A 16,013-nucleotide genomic window follows, 5' to 3' on the forward strand; every position below is an offset into this window, starting at 1 on the left:
AGGCCTTCATAGTCACTTTATAAAACTTTTTAACAGATATCCTCATTAACCACCATCTGTTTACATGTGCTATTCTAAATAACATTTAGGTTACATTTCTGAAACACTTTCTGCTGCCATCAACCTCATCTCTAGAATACCAGCTAATATGAAGCACCTGGATTTCAGGAACACAGACCCGAAACTCATACACCAAACTAAACTGTTATGTAAATGACAGAAATGACACATTTTTGGTCTAACTGCATCTCTAGATTACTTTTGTACCTATTTTACTTACACCACTAAAAGTCTGTCACTAGATTAGACTCATTTTGAGCCCATACAATCAAGCTACAGATGAAAAATAACTGAAGTTTTCCAACAATCTGAACACAAGGCAGCCTTTAGAGAGTCTTGCCAGTTGGAGGTCTTCTAGGTTTCTATCAATTTGTCAAGGTGGATTTCACTTTACAGGATAATTATGACCTGAAAATTCTGTAAACTTAATTATACTTTGTAAGTCTCACCTAGGTTTGATTTCTGGTTCTTTCACATTTCATTTGTGTGCCCCTGAGCCAGTAACTTAAAATCCCTCAGCTTCAGCCTCCTCATAGGTAAAAGTCAGACAATGATCCCTACTTCATATGGTGGTTCCGAGGCTTCCAAAGATGAAGTGGGTCTGACTTAAGGAGGCTCAGTGCCCCTTCCTTTTCAAACCCCTTGCTATGCAGGAATTTTACTATGATTCTGCAAAGAAAAATATTTTAGTAAAAGTGATGCCTTTCATTTATCTTAATAGACCTAGATTTTCAGGTTCTGCTTACATTTATTATGAATTTAAGGTCTCAAATAGCACAATTTATATCTGTTGTGTTAAAGAAATGAAAAGTGCAGATTCGTCAAAATATTGTATAAGTAAAAGCTACACTTAATGGAATATCCTAATCATACAAACTAATCTGCTGTAAAGGAGTCAGCAACAGAAGCCTGCATTACCCGTTAGACCGTATAATTAGGAAAACAGAACGCAGAGCCCGTCTTTCTGAGGTCAAGGAATGAAGGAAGATTCAAAAATACACAATAGAGAAGTGGAAAAAGCCAGGAATGGCAAAAGTAAGGAAATGGGCAAAAACTAAGACTCCTAAATTTTTATTTTCACTTACATACCTTACTCCTAAAATTTTAATCAAATTCAATTAAGAACCTAGTTGGAAAGACACAGAGCTAACAGGAAAGTTGGCTCCTCCTGTTTGTGGAAAAACTATCAACTCCTTCGCACAGGAAAGATCAGGCAGCAAGCTATTTCCTAACAGAGTCCCCACCTGGCAGCCACATTTTGTCAAGCAAATTTTAAGAATTCTCTAGCTTCCCACTTTCAGTCTAATTATAGAACTTTATAAAACCATTTTCTCTCTCACACATTCATTCTCTCTTTCTTTTCCCTCCCCCCTCACATTTTCTCTCTCCAAATCCTTCTCTGTTGTGATACCACAATGAGAGGTCTGAATAGATCTGACAATCTTTCCCTGAACATAATGATAAACACGAAAACGACACCCCCACTCTGTACATCTGCACCACCATTCTAACAATAATAACCCCTACACAGTAAGTAATGATAGTATAATACACTTTCCCTATAGGAGCTTTAAATATGCACAGTATAGAAACTACAGTGAAGTACATGTGCCAGAACCTACCTATTCAAGTAAGTGCTAGGAGGTATATAGCTCAGAACAGTTTTGAAACTCCTCTTTGGGGAATGTCTTTAGACTTTCTGTTATATTTTATTTCACTAAATTCCACACATAAGCTACTTTTCTAGGACCTGGGAATGCATTATGGTACGTTACTACGGAGCTCATGGTATAACCGAATAGCCCCAAATCAACTACTGAGGACAGAAGGAATGATTTAATGAATTAACAAACGCTCACAAATGCCTACTACATGTCAGGCACTTTTCCAGACCTGGGACACAATGCATGAACAAAACAATTACCCTGTCTTCATGAAAAAGATAAACTACCTTCATTTTCAGAAGTGATTCAAAGTCATAAAGCACTGTAAATGAAAGGACTATGTTTGTTGTAAGAACAATACATCTGCTCTGAAGTAAGGAGTTTAAAATGTTTTAAAAAATAAGAGTGTTACTGATTGAATTATACAAACCTGTTATACGGCTTCTTTGAAGAAAAACTTTAACCAGATGTATAAATTCACTTAGTCATGCCCCTTTCATTTTATGGATGAGGAAACAAGGGCTCAGCCAGGCTGAGTAACCTGCTATGAGCACAAAGCTTGTCAGTGTCAGACCCCCCCCAACAGAACCGTGGAGGTCCTCCTAATTCAGTGCTAGTCCTAGTTGAGTGCTCTTTCTAGGAAAAGCTTTTTTTTCAAGGACAAGTGCTTTAGCCTTTACATCTCCAAAATTTTCCAACCTTCTGAGCTCAATGAGGTTAACATGTAGTCACAAACTATCAGACTAGGAAACAGAAGCAGAAAATGGTCAAAACAATTTTCTACTAAGTGAATAAAGCAAAACTGTGATCTTGACACTACCATATACTGCTGTTTCAACCCTTCCAACACTTTAGTTCTTTTTCACTTTCTCCTGCTCTTCTCCCTTCATTTTAATTTTATTTATTTTTTTCCAAGATTTGTTTATTTGAGAGAGAGAGAGAGAGAACACACATGCATGTGGGCAGGGTGGGCAGAAGGAGACAGAGAATCTCCAGGAGACTCTCTGCTGAGCAGGGAGCCTGATGCAGGGCTGGATCCCAGAACCCTGAGATCATGAACCGAGCTGAAATCAAGAGTCAGATGCCTAACGGACTGAGCCAACCAGGTGCCCCCTGGTTAATTTTAAAAGTATTTTGTCTTCTTAACTACTACAGTAGCACTATCCTTGTTAAAGTCATCATACATTTAAATCCAAGGAAAATTGCTAGCTTTTTCAGTTCAGGATTATTTAACTAGAAAGTCTGTTTTTAAGCTTTAACATTATGTGGTCTTTGACAGGTTTTTCTTTTTGTTTTTAATCTTTGGTGCTTTTAATACCTATTATTTAATACTTCAAATTAAGTAATTATGAAGCACTCACAGTATATGAGAGACTGTGCTAAACCTACTACACAGATTTTTTTTTTTTAAATTCAGCCTTACCTTCAAAAATACCACTAGCATTCTGAGGGTATTACTCGATCCAAAATGCAGGCTAGATCAAAACTATCTAAGTTGGACAAAGCACCTGAATCTGTCTAGATTGAGAGATGACTTTCAAACTGTCAGGCCCCAAGAGAGGGGTCCAACCACCTGAGCCAATCCCACTTGTCCCCACCCAACTTCCCCTTCCAAGCTTGGCCCTAAAGTGGGCTGCTGTTGAAAAACCATTTCTGAGGGCTGCCTGGCTGGTTCAGTCAGCAGAGCATACAACTCTTGACTTCAAGGTGGTGAGTGCAAGCCCCACAATGGGCATACAGCTTACTTAAAAAAATTTTTTTTGTTGTTTTTGAAATCCACTCAGAAAACTTAAGGACTACTCTGAAATTCTATGATAACCTATTATGGTTTTTAATATGTACTTTAACCACCAATCTCTATGTCAGTGATGGTGAAGAAGTAGACTCTCTCTTTGGGATTTACAGACTACATGAAGAATCCTATTCACTGTAAGTATTATACTTAGTCCATGAAATCCGGCTCCATTTTTGGCTTTTCTCTGTGAAATAACTAAAAGCTTACCACCAGTGAATCTAGCTCTGTAAAAGCTTCCCTTACAGAATGAGTAGGTGGTTAATAGAGAGGTATCTAATGTGAGATATTTCTTCTCTAATACAATTAGGTCTTCCTGCCATCTTTCCTTCTCACATCATTTTATGCAACTACAGGAACCGTTCTACTTGGCCACTGTCACACAGAACAGTTTCCAAAACTGTTGCACGCTTCTCTTTCCAGCAGATGGCTTTATTCCTCGATACACAGAAAAGACTGATGCTTTCCCACATGAGTAGCAATAATTTTCCACCTTCTAGTCCTTCACAGCTCTCCACAGACCTCTCATTTGCTGGGTTAACCTTTACTGTTAACTCCGATCCCCAAATGCTTTGTTCTGCCAATTACTCTCCTTCTTATTTGATAAACATTCTTCCATAAAATAATCTAAAAGTCTTTCCAGTACTAGCCTTCCCGTTACTTCATCCAATTTTTTATTATACTGTGGATGATCTAGGGCTTATAATTCATTGTCTTTAGCTACTGTTGAATAACACTTTAGGAAGCAGCTTTATGAAAACTACTATATTTTTACTACAGGTAAGTAAGTTATAAAAAATATTGCTCTACTCCCTGTAAATGAAGTCATTTGAGAAATTTCTTCCCTATGGAATGCATGAGAAGCTTTAGCTTTCCCTAATAATCTAGTAGGTTTTCTCCTTATGTATAATGAAAAAAAAAATGTTACCCCATCTCGTTTCCCTTGCTCTGGCTACAAGAATACTCCGGGTCAAATGTGCAGGTCAATTTGAATAAATCTGAGCATCTCACTCATTCCTAGCTTATGTAATTTCATGCTAAATTTCCATTTTTTAATTTTCAGTGGTTTTGATTTTAAATTCTTTTCTATTTTGTGATTATAAATTCTTGTAAATTACCTCAGATTTTTCATGATATATGGCTTTAACTTTAAATCTTTTATTTTCTGATTATATATTTGATTATATATTTGTGATTCTTCATAATACAAAATTATGTATAAATAAGCAAGCTGTGGTATTTCCAAACCCCTCTATAATATCTGTGGTTAACAAAGACTTGTGGAATTAAAAAAAGGGAACAGAGAAGCGTGGCTAATTAAATCATCTGGTCTTATTCCAACAGGAATTTTTCTCATTTTATGTCTATTGTACATAATATGAATCCATGATCTAAAAATAGTCTATCTACCATTATGTTAATGAAATCAATGAAAAGAAGCCTTATTTAAACCAGAAACACTTTTCATTCTTTGACTCTGCTGGGATTTTTGTGTACTTGCTTTCAATCAATCTGTTTTCCTCTTTAATACAGTTATGTGACTGAAGCCTCACTAAAAGATTTAAACAATTACTACAGAGTAACAGAGTAAAGACTGGCATACTAAAAAAGGTTATAAGGGGAATTTATGACACAACCTGAGTTTGAATAGAAATTCTGTGGGATTAGAGCCCATATCTGTGATATTATGTTTCCAATTTCTATTCTCAACTGCTTTTTCAAGATAGTAGGTAACTTACTTTCTGGAATACCATTCACTCAACAAATATTTACAAAGAATTTGCTACATGCAAAACTTTTTACCTAGGAGTTTTAAAGTACTCCACAGAAACAGGAATTTCTTTACTCCATGAAAGTGTGTCATAAGGAGAGCTCTACTTACCTATTTTGTTGTGCAATAATAAAGACTCACCAGTTAAATACATTACTTCCCCTTATTTGTGGTTTTTATAAAGTCACTATAAACACTGAATTAGCAATTACCAAGCCACCACTGTTACTGGGGGAAATATAGGGTTGGGGTACTGTGTGTCTCTGGTCACAAAATGTTCTTCAACTGACCAATGCATAACCTTGTTTTAAGTGTGTTTACTTTTTTCTTTAATAGTGCACACATCGCAGTGGGGCAGGAGGAGATGGAGAGAGAATCTCAAGCAGTCTCCATACCCAGCATGGGGCCGGACCAGGGTTTGATCTCACAACCCTGAAATCATCACCTGAGCTGATCAAGGGTCAGACGTTCAACTGACAGAGCCACCCATGCACCCTATATGTGCATTTCTTTTTATTTATTTATTTATTTATTTATTTTTAAGATTTTATTTATTTGTTTGTCAGAGTGAGCACAGGCAGAGTGGCAGGCAGAGGCATAGGGAGAAGCAGGCTCCCTGCTGAGCAAGGAGCCTGATGTGGGACTCGATCCCAGGATGCTGGGATCATGACCTGAGCCGAAGGCATATGCTTAACCAACTGAGCCACCCAGGCGTCCCTGTGCATTTCTTTTTAAAGATGGCACTTCAGTACTACTCTCGGGAGCCATTAAAGCAAAATCCTCAATAAAAAGCACAAAAATGTGAAAAGGATAGCACTAAACGGACAGGGAAAAGTCACTTGTTTATAGTAGGAAAACAGTAACAAGAAGGTAAAACATTGCTGAAAATGTGCATGTTGGGTGAATCAAATTTTCTGTAGCTTTGCACATGTCCATGACAGCACTGCTAAGTACTGAGACTCTGGGTTACAAATAAATTTTAGAAAGCAAGCAAATCTACAAATACAGAATCCGCAAACAATGAGGATCAACTGCATATGAGTAAAATATTTCAATGTAGTCTCTGACTTGATTGTCATCCAAAGACAGAGCTCTGGAAAGCCCTAACAAATATCCTTCAGTTACCATGCAAATTTAAAGAGTTTTGGACTACACCACACTACTTCAAGAAGTAAGATGTCTGAGGCATTCACAAGTTGGTATTGTTAAAAATGTCACTTCCTACCTGATATATTCTAAAAGGGATATAACGAAATCCATTTTCTTCTGCGGGATATTCCATGAGTTTCCGGTTGATGGCCCAAAACTGGTCAAATCTATCTGTAATGATAAATTATCTGTTATTAAAAATGAACATTATAACTTAAAAACTCACATGAAGAAATGAAAGTTGTTAAACATTCTCTTTGAAGTTTTTGAAAAAGCTTCATTTAATATTATTTTTTCTTAAACTTATCTTTCCATAACTAAACATAAAGCAAAATATAAAATATATTTTTCTACATTATTGCTTCCTCTTCCTAGGTATTTACATATACATTTCACCTCATAAGAGAAACGCTGAAGAGATGACTACTTGTGTCATCAAGGCAAAAACATCAGAAATGAATGTCTAGATTCCTTATCCTATTCCTACATCTAAACAAGAAAAAGACAGCTTCAAGTGATCTAAGTTTTAACCAGAACTTACTTAAGGAAACAAAAACACCAAACACAATAAACATTAGACAGTAAAGAGACAAAATTACAGGAAAGGGTTTGAAGAAAATGTGGAACTGACACTTAAGCAATGACTGTCAACTGTAGCTTAATCTCAGTGATTAAATAACTCCTTTATAAGTTTTTCAGGCTCAGTTTAAGAAAAACCACTTTACTGAGATATAATTCATATACCGTAAAATTAACCCTCTTATTTTTTTGATTCACCCTTTTAAAAGTGTACAACTCAGTGTTTTTTAGTATATTCAGTACTACACAACCACTGGCAGTATCTAATTTCGAATACTTTCATCCTCTCAAAAAGAAACCTATAGGGGCACCTGGGTGGCTCAGTGGGTTAAGCCGCTGCCTTCGGCTCAGGTCATGATCCCAGGTCCTGGGTTCGAGCCCCGCATCGGGCTTTCTGCTCAGCAGGGAGCCTGCTTCCTCCTCTCTCTCTGCCTGCCTCTCTGCTTACTTGTGATTTCTCTCTGTCAAATAAATAAAATCTTTAAAAAAAAAAAAAAAAAAAAGAAACCTATACCCATTAATAGTTATCCCTACTTTTTCCTCTCCTCCTATCCCCCTAGAAATCACTAATCTTTATTCCAGACACTTCACATAAATGGAATAATACATTATGTGACTTTTGTACCTAATTTTTTTTTTCCTTAGCTTGTTTCCAAGGTCCATTCAGGTTGTAGCATGTCTCAGATTTCATTCATTTTTATGGACAAATAATATTTCTTTGTATGGAGACAAATTTTTTTGTTTTGTTCACCCATTCATTAATTCATGGAGATTCAGGTTGTTTCTAGTTTTTGGCCATTATGAATAATGCTACTATAAATATTCACATATAAACTTTTGTGTTGGATGTGTATTTTCAATTTTCTTGGGTATAAACCTAGGAGTAGAACTACTGATTTATATGATAACTGTTTAACTGCCATATGGTAACTATGTTTTCAGAAACTGCCATCTGTTTTCCAAAGAGGCTGTGACCCTTTACATTCCCATGAGCAATGTATGAGGGTTCCAGTTTTTCCATATCCATGTCTACGCTTGTTATCGCTCATCTTTACCTTTTCTTTCTTTTTTTTAAAAGATTTACTTATTTAAGAGGAAGAGTGTGCATGAGTGGGGGGCGGGGGAGAGAGCATCCTCAAGCAGACTCCCCACCAAGCGCAGAGACCAACATGGGGCCTGATCCCAGGACCCCAAGATCAGGACCTGAGCTGAAATCAAGAGTCAGCAGCTTCACTGACTGTGCCACCCACGTGTCTCCCTACCACCCTTTTATTAGAGTCACACTAGTGGGTCTGAAATGTTATCTTTTTTTTTTTTTTTTTAAGACGTATGTGTTTGAGAGAGAGCAAGTGAGTGAGTGCTCTAGTGTGGGGGGAGGAGCAGAGAACCTCCAGAAGACTCTGCCCTGAGCATGGAGCCCCAGGTGAGGCTTGACTCAGGACCCTGAGATCCTGACCTGAGCTGAAATCTAAAGCAGCTGGATGCCCAACTAACTGAACCCCCCCCTCCCCAGTTATGGTTTTGACTTGCATTTCTCTAATGAATATTATGCCGAGCCTCTTTTCATTTGTGTACTGGCCACTTACATATTTATTTTGGAGACATGCCTATTAAATCCTTTGTTCCCTTTCTAAGTGGGTTGTTTGTCTTTTTTACTGTTGAGTTGTAAGGTTGTTTTTTTAAATGTATTCTGGCTACAAGCTCCTTACTGATAAATCTAGGCAAATATTTTTTCCCATTCTGTTGTTTTTTAAGTAACTCTTTTTTTCCCTTAAGATTTTATTTATTTATTTGACAGACAGAGATCACAGGTAGGCACAGAGGCAAGCAGGGGGGGTGGGGGGGGAAGCAGGCTCCCCGCTGAGCAGAGAGACTGATGCAGGGCTCGATCCCAGGACCGAGAGATCATGACCTGAGCCGAAGGCAGAGGCTTAACCCAACTGAGTCACCTTTTGACCTACACAGAATCCTACTTTAAAATTATTTTTTATAGTCAAAAGTTTATGTCTGAATCAAGTCTCTGTAAAGTACATGAACAGCACCAGAATTTCAGATCAGCTTGGTACTCAAGCACATTCTCTACTACTAGACTAGACTCATCTCAATCCAAATTACTGCCAGTGTGTGGATACTGTCCCAGTCATTGTAATTATACAAAAGAATAAAGTTTAGTTGTTTTCTTTTCTTGTATCCCTGTCCTAGAAGACTGTGACAGTCTCTAGGCCTTCTCTAGTCTCATTCTCAATTTCAGTCTGGGAGTTCATACTGTAACAGAAGTAGTAGGATAGGTAACTCAGAATCCAGTTAGTCTAATGTAATTTCACAGATGACAACAAAGGCCTAGGTTGTTATGAGTTTCATGAAGAACTAAGACCAAACTCTCAGTCTTCTGATTCAAGGTCCACAACCGTTTCAACAGTTGCAACCACAAAACTGTTCCTTAATGCTAAGAGTAGCTCCTTTAACCACAGTCCTTTCATATATGAATCAATTATTCTTTCAATGCTTTTTAAACAAGTATCCTTCTATCATCAAGTATCAAGCAAGAATGTGATAGCCAAATAAAATGATTCATGATACCTGAAATTTTACTCACTGCCTTATCATCAAATCTCTAGTATCTACCAAAGTGTATACATAACAACTTTTTTAAAAAAATTTATTTATTTGACAGAGAGAGAGAGAGAGAGATCACAAGTAGGCAGAGAGACAGGCAGAGAGAGAAGGGGAAGCAGGCTCCCTGCTGAGCAGAGAGCCCAATGCGGGGCTTGATCCCAAGGCCCTTGAGATCATGACCTGAACTGAAGGCAGAAGCTTAACCCACTGAGCCACCCAGGCACCCCCTTAACATATACTCTTAAATCAAAGAATGAACAAGAGAATACTATATACATAACCTTTTTTGGAAAACATTTTGGGTTCCAAACCTAGGTATGCAACTAAATAGGTAGGTAACTAGAAACAAATCAAATGCAAACTGACTAATTCACTTATAGATGAAATAAAGAGGTTCAACTGAATAGTTTCTAATACCTGTTCCAAAAACAAAACTTTATAATTCTCTAAGACACCCTCTTTTATTAAAATAGCATTTGCTAGGGGTGCCTGGGTGGCTCAGTGGGTTAAGCCGCTGCCTTCGGTCAGGTCATGATCTCAGGGTCCTGGGATCGAGTCCCGCATCGGGCTCTCTGCTCAGCAGGAAGCCTGCTTCCCTCTCTCTCTCTCTCTCTGCCTTCCTCTCCGTCTACTTGTGATCTCTCTCTGTCAAATAAATAAATAAATAAATAAATCTTTTTTTAAAAAAAAATAGCATTTGCTAAAAACCACAACCAATCTTTATTATAAGAGAGATCTAGATTGTTTTTAACTGAGTGTTTTTTTTAAAACCGTGGCTCTTCACCAGGAGAGACTTTTGCTCACCAGTGGGTCTGGAGACATTTCTGGCAGTCGCAACTGTTTATGTGTGATATTAGTATCCACTGAGTAGAGGCCAGGAATGCTGCTAAACATACTACAATGCACTGGACAGCTCCCCACAGCCAAGACTTAGCTGACCCAAAGTGTCAGTAGGGCTAGGGCTAAAGGAAGGCAAGCAAACACAAACAATAAAAAGTACAGAAAGGGAATTAGTCAAAAGTTTTTACATACTTATATGGCAAAAAAATAAACTGGAAAAAGGAACACTATTGTGCCCCTTATCATTTAATGACTCTCAGTTTCAAAATGACCCTTTAATATATGCCCTGCCATAACAGACACAATGGAAGCCTCTTTCTTTCTTGAGAGAAAGGGAGGGTGCGTGCGCACATAGGTGCCCACACACGTGAGCACAGGGGTAAGGCTGAGGGGCCAAAGGAGAGAAAGAACCTTATGCAGGTTCCACGCCCAGCATGGAGCCCAATGCCGGGCTCAATCTCATGACCCTGAGATCATGACCTGGGCCAAAACCAAGAGTCAGATGCTTAACCAACTGAGCCACCCAGGCGCCCCTGAAGCATTTCTATTCTTACAACCACATTAAGCTTTCTCAGTAGAGTGCTAAAAGGACACTGCAAGGAGAAGGAGGCTCCTGTCTGCACAGGCACACTAAAGACAGGACCCCTAGATCTTGTCAGCCCCTAGTTTCCTCTGAAGGCCCACATGGGTGGCTCACCTGCCACCTCCCATACAGCTGCCACTCCCTCTGCATGCCCAGGCCACATGCTGCTAGTGGCCTGGGCTCCAGTTGTCCTGACTGCCCCGTGACTGCAGACCAGCTCCAATCTGGGCTAAGGAGTGAATTTCTCTACTAATCCAGGGTATTGAACTATATCTTCTCCAACAAGTTCTAAATCCAGCCTCGGCTAGAGAATCTATGTAAGCGTGACTTTCCAATCCCTTCATCCTGGAGTACCATATGCAATTTTCTTATATCTTTACTAACTCTTTTATCAGAGTTTAATTATTCCTATGAATCTTACCCCATTTAACCCTCTGTGTGGTTTCTATCTCCTGACTCAAACCAGTCTGATACAACTATGTTTTAAAGGAATAAAGACATAATAAAAGATATGTTATTAATTAATAGTAGCTTTAAGCTTCTTATGAAACTGTTATGTTCCCATATAAAACAGGTTGTTTCCTCAATACTACTAAAGACATTCCAACCAAGAATAATCTACCTTTTAAAAATCAATGTTATTAATAAGACACAAATAGAAGAAACTAAAAGAAAATCAGTCCTGAGATTGAGAAAACTGAGTGTATAACCAGTCATCTTTCACAACGAATTTTGTTAGATCGATGTATCTTCTATTCCCTAGTCAATAAATAAATAAAACTGCAGTAAGGATGAACTCTCTTCCTAAATACTGATGAATCAAGAACATACTCACTTGTTACACCAAGAATCAAGAATACTTTGAATATAACTATGCTGTTATTATAATTAAGTCATAAAAATTATTTTCATGAAAGCAATACCTACAAGTAAAAGAAGGTAAAAGAAGCATAATCATCTTTAGCTGTTTGCTTTTTAAACTATAATTACGTATTTATCAATTTCAAGAACTTTCACATTAACTTAGTTCTAAATCTAAAACAGAACAACTAAGTAGGAGAAAATTAAAACTAGCGGACACTTAGTTTATTTGAAGAATTTGAGAAGGGAAGATAACTTAAATCTTTTTTGCCAGAGCCAAGAACAGTATGACTGATAAGTTGGTTTCTGTTTTTTAAACTTAGCTTATTCATTTAAGAAGGCTACAAAATTAAGAATCACACAACTGAAGGACTCCCTTATAGAAAGTGAATCTATTTTTTTAATAAAGATATTAAAAATAGAATTCCTCGGGGCGCCTGGGTGGCTCAGTGGGTTAAGCCGCTGCCTTCGGCTCAGGTCATGATCCCAGGTCCTGGGTTCGAGCCCCGCATCGGGTTTTCTGCTCAGCAGGGAGCCTGCTTCCTCCTCTCTCTCTGCCTGCCTCTCTGCTTACTTGTGATTTCTCTCTGTCAAATAAATAAATAAAATCTTTAAAAAAAAAAATAGAATTCCTCAAGATCCTGGTGGCCACCAACTTTTCTCTCTCATTGCTGATTTAAGGTTTTATACTGGTCTTAGAAATTTTTTAAAATTCAGGAAAAAAAAATTTTTTTAAATCAACAATTTCCCTAAGAAGCTTAAAAAATAAAGTTTTCTATTCTTTGTTACTGACATGGGAAAAAATTGCAAGAAAAAGGTGGCAATTTTAAACAATATATCTGTTCTTCCACTTAAGCTTTATGAGTTAAGAACTCAAGGCAAAATAAATTTAACATTCCAATGTCACAAATAATACGTGTGTCTAAGAGCTCCCTGGGAGGCGCAGAGGACATCTAAGGGACTGCAGAGACTGCTGTTTAGCTTCAGTTCGGCAATGTGGCTTTGCAGGCTGGGACCCCCCAGCTGTAGGAAAGGAGGCAGCCTCCACATACACACTCTGTCCACCTCCTAATCTTCTAAGATCTTTGATGTCAAAAAGAACAGATTTACAGCATCCTGAATAAGTATCAGCACATAAAACACAGACTTTAAGCTTTTCTTTAAAGAGAAGAGCAAACAGTTGAAAACCGCAGCTTCAGAAAATTTTGCATTGTATCAACGGTATTATTCGAATCAGTACTACAATCGGCCTTGTAATACATGTAGTGTTTTGACCAGAGACTTTCAAAATACATAGCAGAAGGCATGTCCAAGTATAAACCTATTTGAATTAATTTCTTTATATGTAATATGTAAACATCTTTGTAAAGCAAAACAAAACAAAAAAAAATTAAATTACTTGATAGGCTGCCAAAGGCAGGTGCGTTAAACAGGTAGGTGCCCTGTATCTTCAAACTCACTTGTCTTCTAAGTCAAGTCATATTAAGAGAATCCTAGGTTAATAGGGTGTTCAGCTGAACCATGGCAGGGAGCAAACTCTCTGTGGCAACATGGCACTGTGCTTGGATGCTGCCCGACAAACTACACCCACGCATTTCCATGAGCCCTTCTCTTTGAGGTTTACAGCACTGAGCTCCATCTGGTTGGGGTGGGGGAGGACCAAAGCAAAGAAGCCTTGGGAAGGCTTCAGGGCCCCCTGAGAATTCATCATGAAGACAGAAGAAGGGAGGACCAGAGGGCTGGTCTCTGCATTAAGGCTGAGAGGAGTGCCAGTCTTAAAGAAGGCTAATCCCTAATCCCACATGTAAACACTCATCTTGGCAGGAAGATTGTACCCTAGGGAATTTGTCGTTTGAATGAATCAAAAGAGTAATAAAACCTGGATCTCAGGCAAATTTCAACCTGGGCTATCAACTGTCTCATAATAAACTGAGCAATGACATTTGCTCCTTTGCCCTACAAGAGAAGTGCTACCGCCTGGAAGACTGACATCAAGGAAAGTAATCAATATAAATACATATTCGGATGTAATTTATTCTCTCTGTATTCACCGCCACGACTTCTCATAAGCACCGTCAGCTCTCACTGAACCACTATGACAGCCTAATTGGACTCTGTCCTTCCACCTGTATCCCTGCTACAGGAACATTTAGAATGGTCTTTCAAAACATAAATCAAATAGTATCATTAGTAATTTTCCACAGGTTTCTAATGGGCCATGAGGAATAATGCTATATGATGTACTTTAACAATATGGTTTCAGAAGTACTGGAGTTGTTCCTTAAAAATCCACTGCACTGGGGCGCCTGGGTGGCTCAGTGGGTTAAGCCGCTGCCTTCGGCTCAGGTCATGATCTCAGGGTCCTGGGATCGAGTCCCGCGTCGGGCTCTCTGCTCAGCAAGAAGCCTGCTTCCCTCTCTCTCTCTCTCTGCCTGCCTCTCCATCTACTTGTGATCTCTCTCTGTCAAATAAATAAATAAAATCTTAAAAAAAAAAAAAAAATCCACTGCACTTCCTTACTGCCTGTAACACGGGCAGACTCCCAGCCCAAACTGTGGATGAACAACCAAAACGTCTTTCCCTCTCACCCCCTGGGAACTCAGGTGCTCCTGAAGTCCTCTGAGATCTCACTGTCCATCAAGCTGTTTACTTACTAAGCTCCAAGTCATATGCTTTTTCTCTTCTGTACCTAGAAAACAACAAGCTTGTTCCCCTGCTTGGAATCCTCACTTTTCTTATCTTTCCAGAGCTGCTGCTTTCTCATCACTCAAGTCGCAACAGACGTAGCACCACCTCCTCAGAGAAGATCCCCTTAATTCAAACTGAGGCACTGTTCTATTTTCTATCTAGACATTTTTAGTTATTTGAAATTACCCAATTCACATGTCGAATTATTTCCTGTCTCTCTCCCCCAACTAAATATAGGTTCCATGAGGGCAAGGCCTTTTTCTTCAGTCCTAGAAAGCTCCTGGCACAAAACAGATGCTCAATCAATGTTTAAATGACGAAATAATGATAAGACTGACTGATTTAGGGAAATGGGGAACAACAAAAAGAAAGAATCCCAAATGTAGCATGGCATGGTGGGAAAAGACGACACCATACTGCCTTGGTCTACTTCCTAGCTTTGCCATTTAGTAGCCGCTGGAGTTTGAGCAAGATACTTTTAAATTTTGTGTTCCAATTTCCTATAAATGGAACTGCCTGTAAAAATGAAGATATTAATAGTACATATTCACAGTCATTGGAATAAATAAATTAGTTAATACATGCAAAATATAACAGTATCTGGCACAAAGTAAGTACTACATAAATGATCATGGGCTGCCTCAGAGTCAACAAGAGAAGACACTGAGCTTCCAGATTCAGCAACAAGGTAAATGTAACTGTCAGAACCAGTATGGGAAAGTGGTTCTGCCAAAACCTCATCATCACAAGACTGCTGGAGCATTCAGTCTGGCCAAGGGCCACAGAGCTTGCACCACTCACATCCAATTCTGTGTGAATGCTGCCTCCTGGAGTTATGCAACAGAGTGGCCTTTGTTAACCAGGTGGGAAGCTTGAGAGCCATAACACAATCCAGCTGCAACACTTTACTATACCAAATTCGCTTCATGTCCCCTTTTGCTTCCTCTAACCATTTCAACTACCATAAGCCTTCCCCTCTCATGCTGTGGAAACAGTTTAGTTACATTTACCTTCCATTAATTTTGACTGCATTAACCTCCAGAAATGGGGAAATGAAATGGTGAAATGGTGGTGGAGGCAGGAATGGTAGTCCAAGAACACCTAGGCCAACATCTGAATCCTCAAGTCTTGGCAGGCTCATCTGAGTTCTACCTCTACTATCTTTAATTAAGATCTAATAATAATTTCTTCTCAACTCCTCCCTCTCCTAACATGTCTTAAAATATTACAACAGAGGGGATAAGCATGGTGGTGAAAAAAATGAGGTTTCTCGTTGATCTGGGACTGTTACACTTTATAGCACAGGTCTATAAACAGAGCCAGTAAAAACTGGTTACCTTATAAATGGTTTAAAAAACATTGCTGGAAACTTAAAACTAATCTCACTAGGAATTTGAAAAAGCAGACTGT

General features: G+C 38.6%; 1 protein-coding gene across 5 annotated transcripts in view; it reads right to left on the bottom strand.

Annotated features, from left to right (window-relative positions):
• Positions 1-16,013, bottom strand: part of ATG5 (autophagy related 5) — a 129,185-nt gene that overhangs the window by 48,146 nt on the left and 65,026 nt on the right. For all 5 annotated transcript variants that reach the window (XM_047734006.1, XM_047734007.1, XM_047734008.1 and 2 more), the window contains one exon: positions 6,513-6,607. In XM_047734006.1, the coding sequence (XP_047589962.1) occupies positions 6,513-6,607 (95 nt within the window). The remainder of the gene's footprint in view (positions 1-6,512; positions 6,608-16,013) is intronic.

Source organism: Lutra lutra, chromosome 6 (genome assembly GCF_902655055.1).
Source record: "Lutra lutra chromosome 6, mLutLut1.2, whole genome shotgun sequence".
NCBI lineage: Eukaryota > Metazoa > Chordata > Mammalia > Carnivora > Mustelidae > Lutra > Lutra lutra.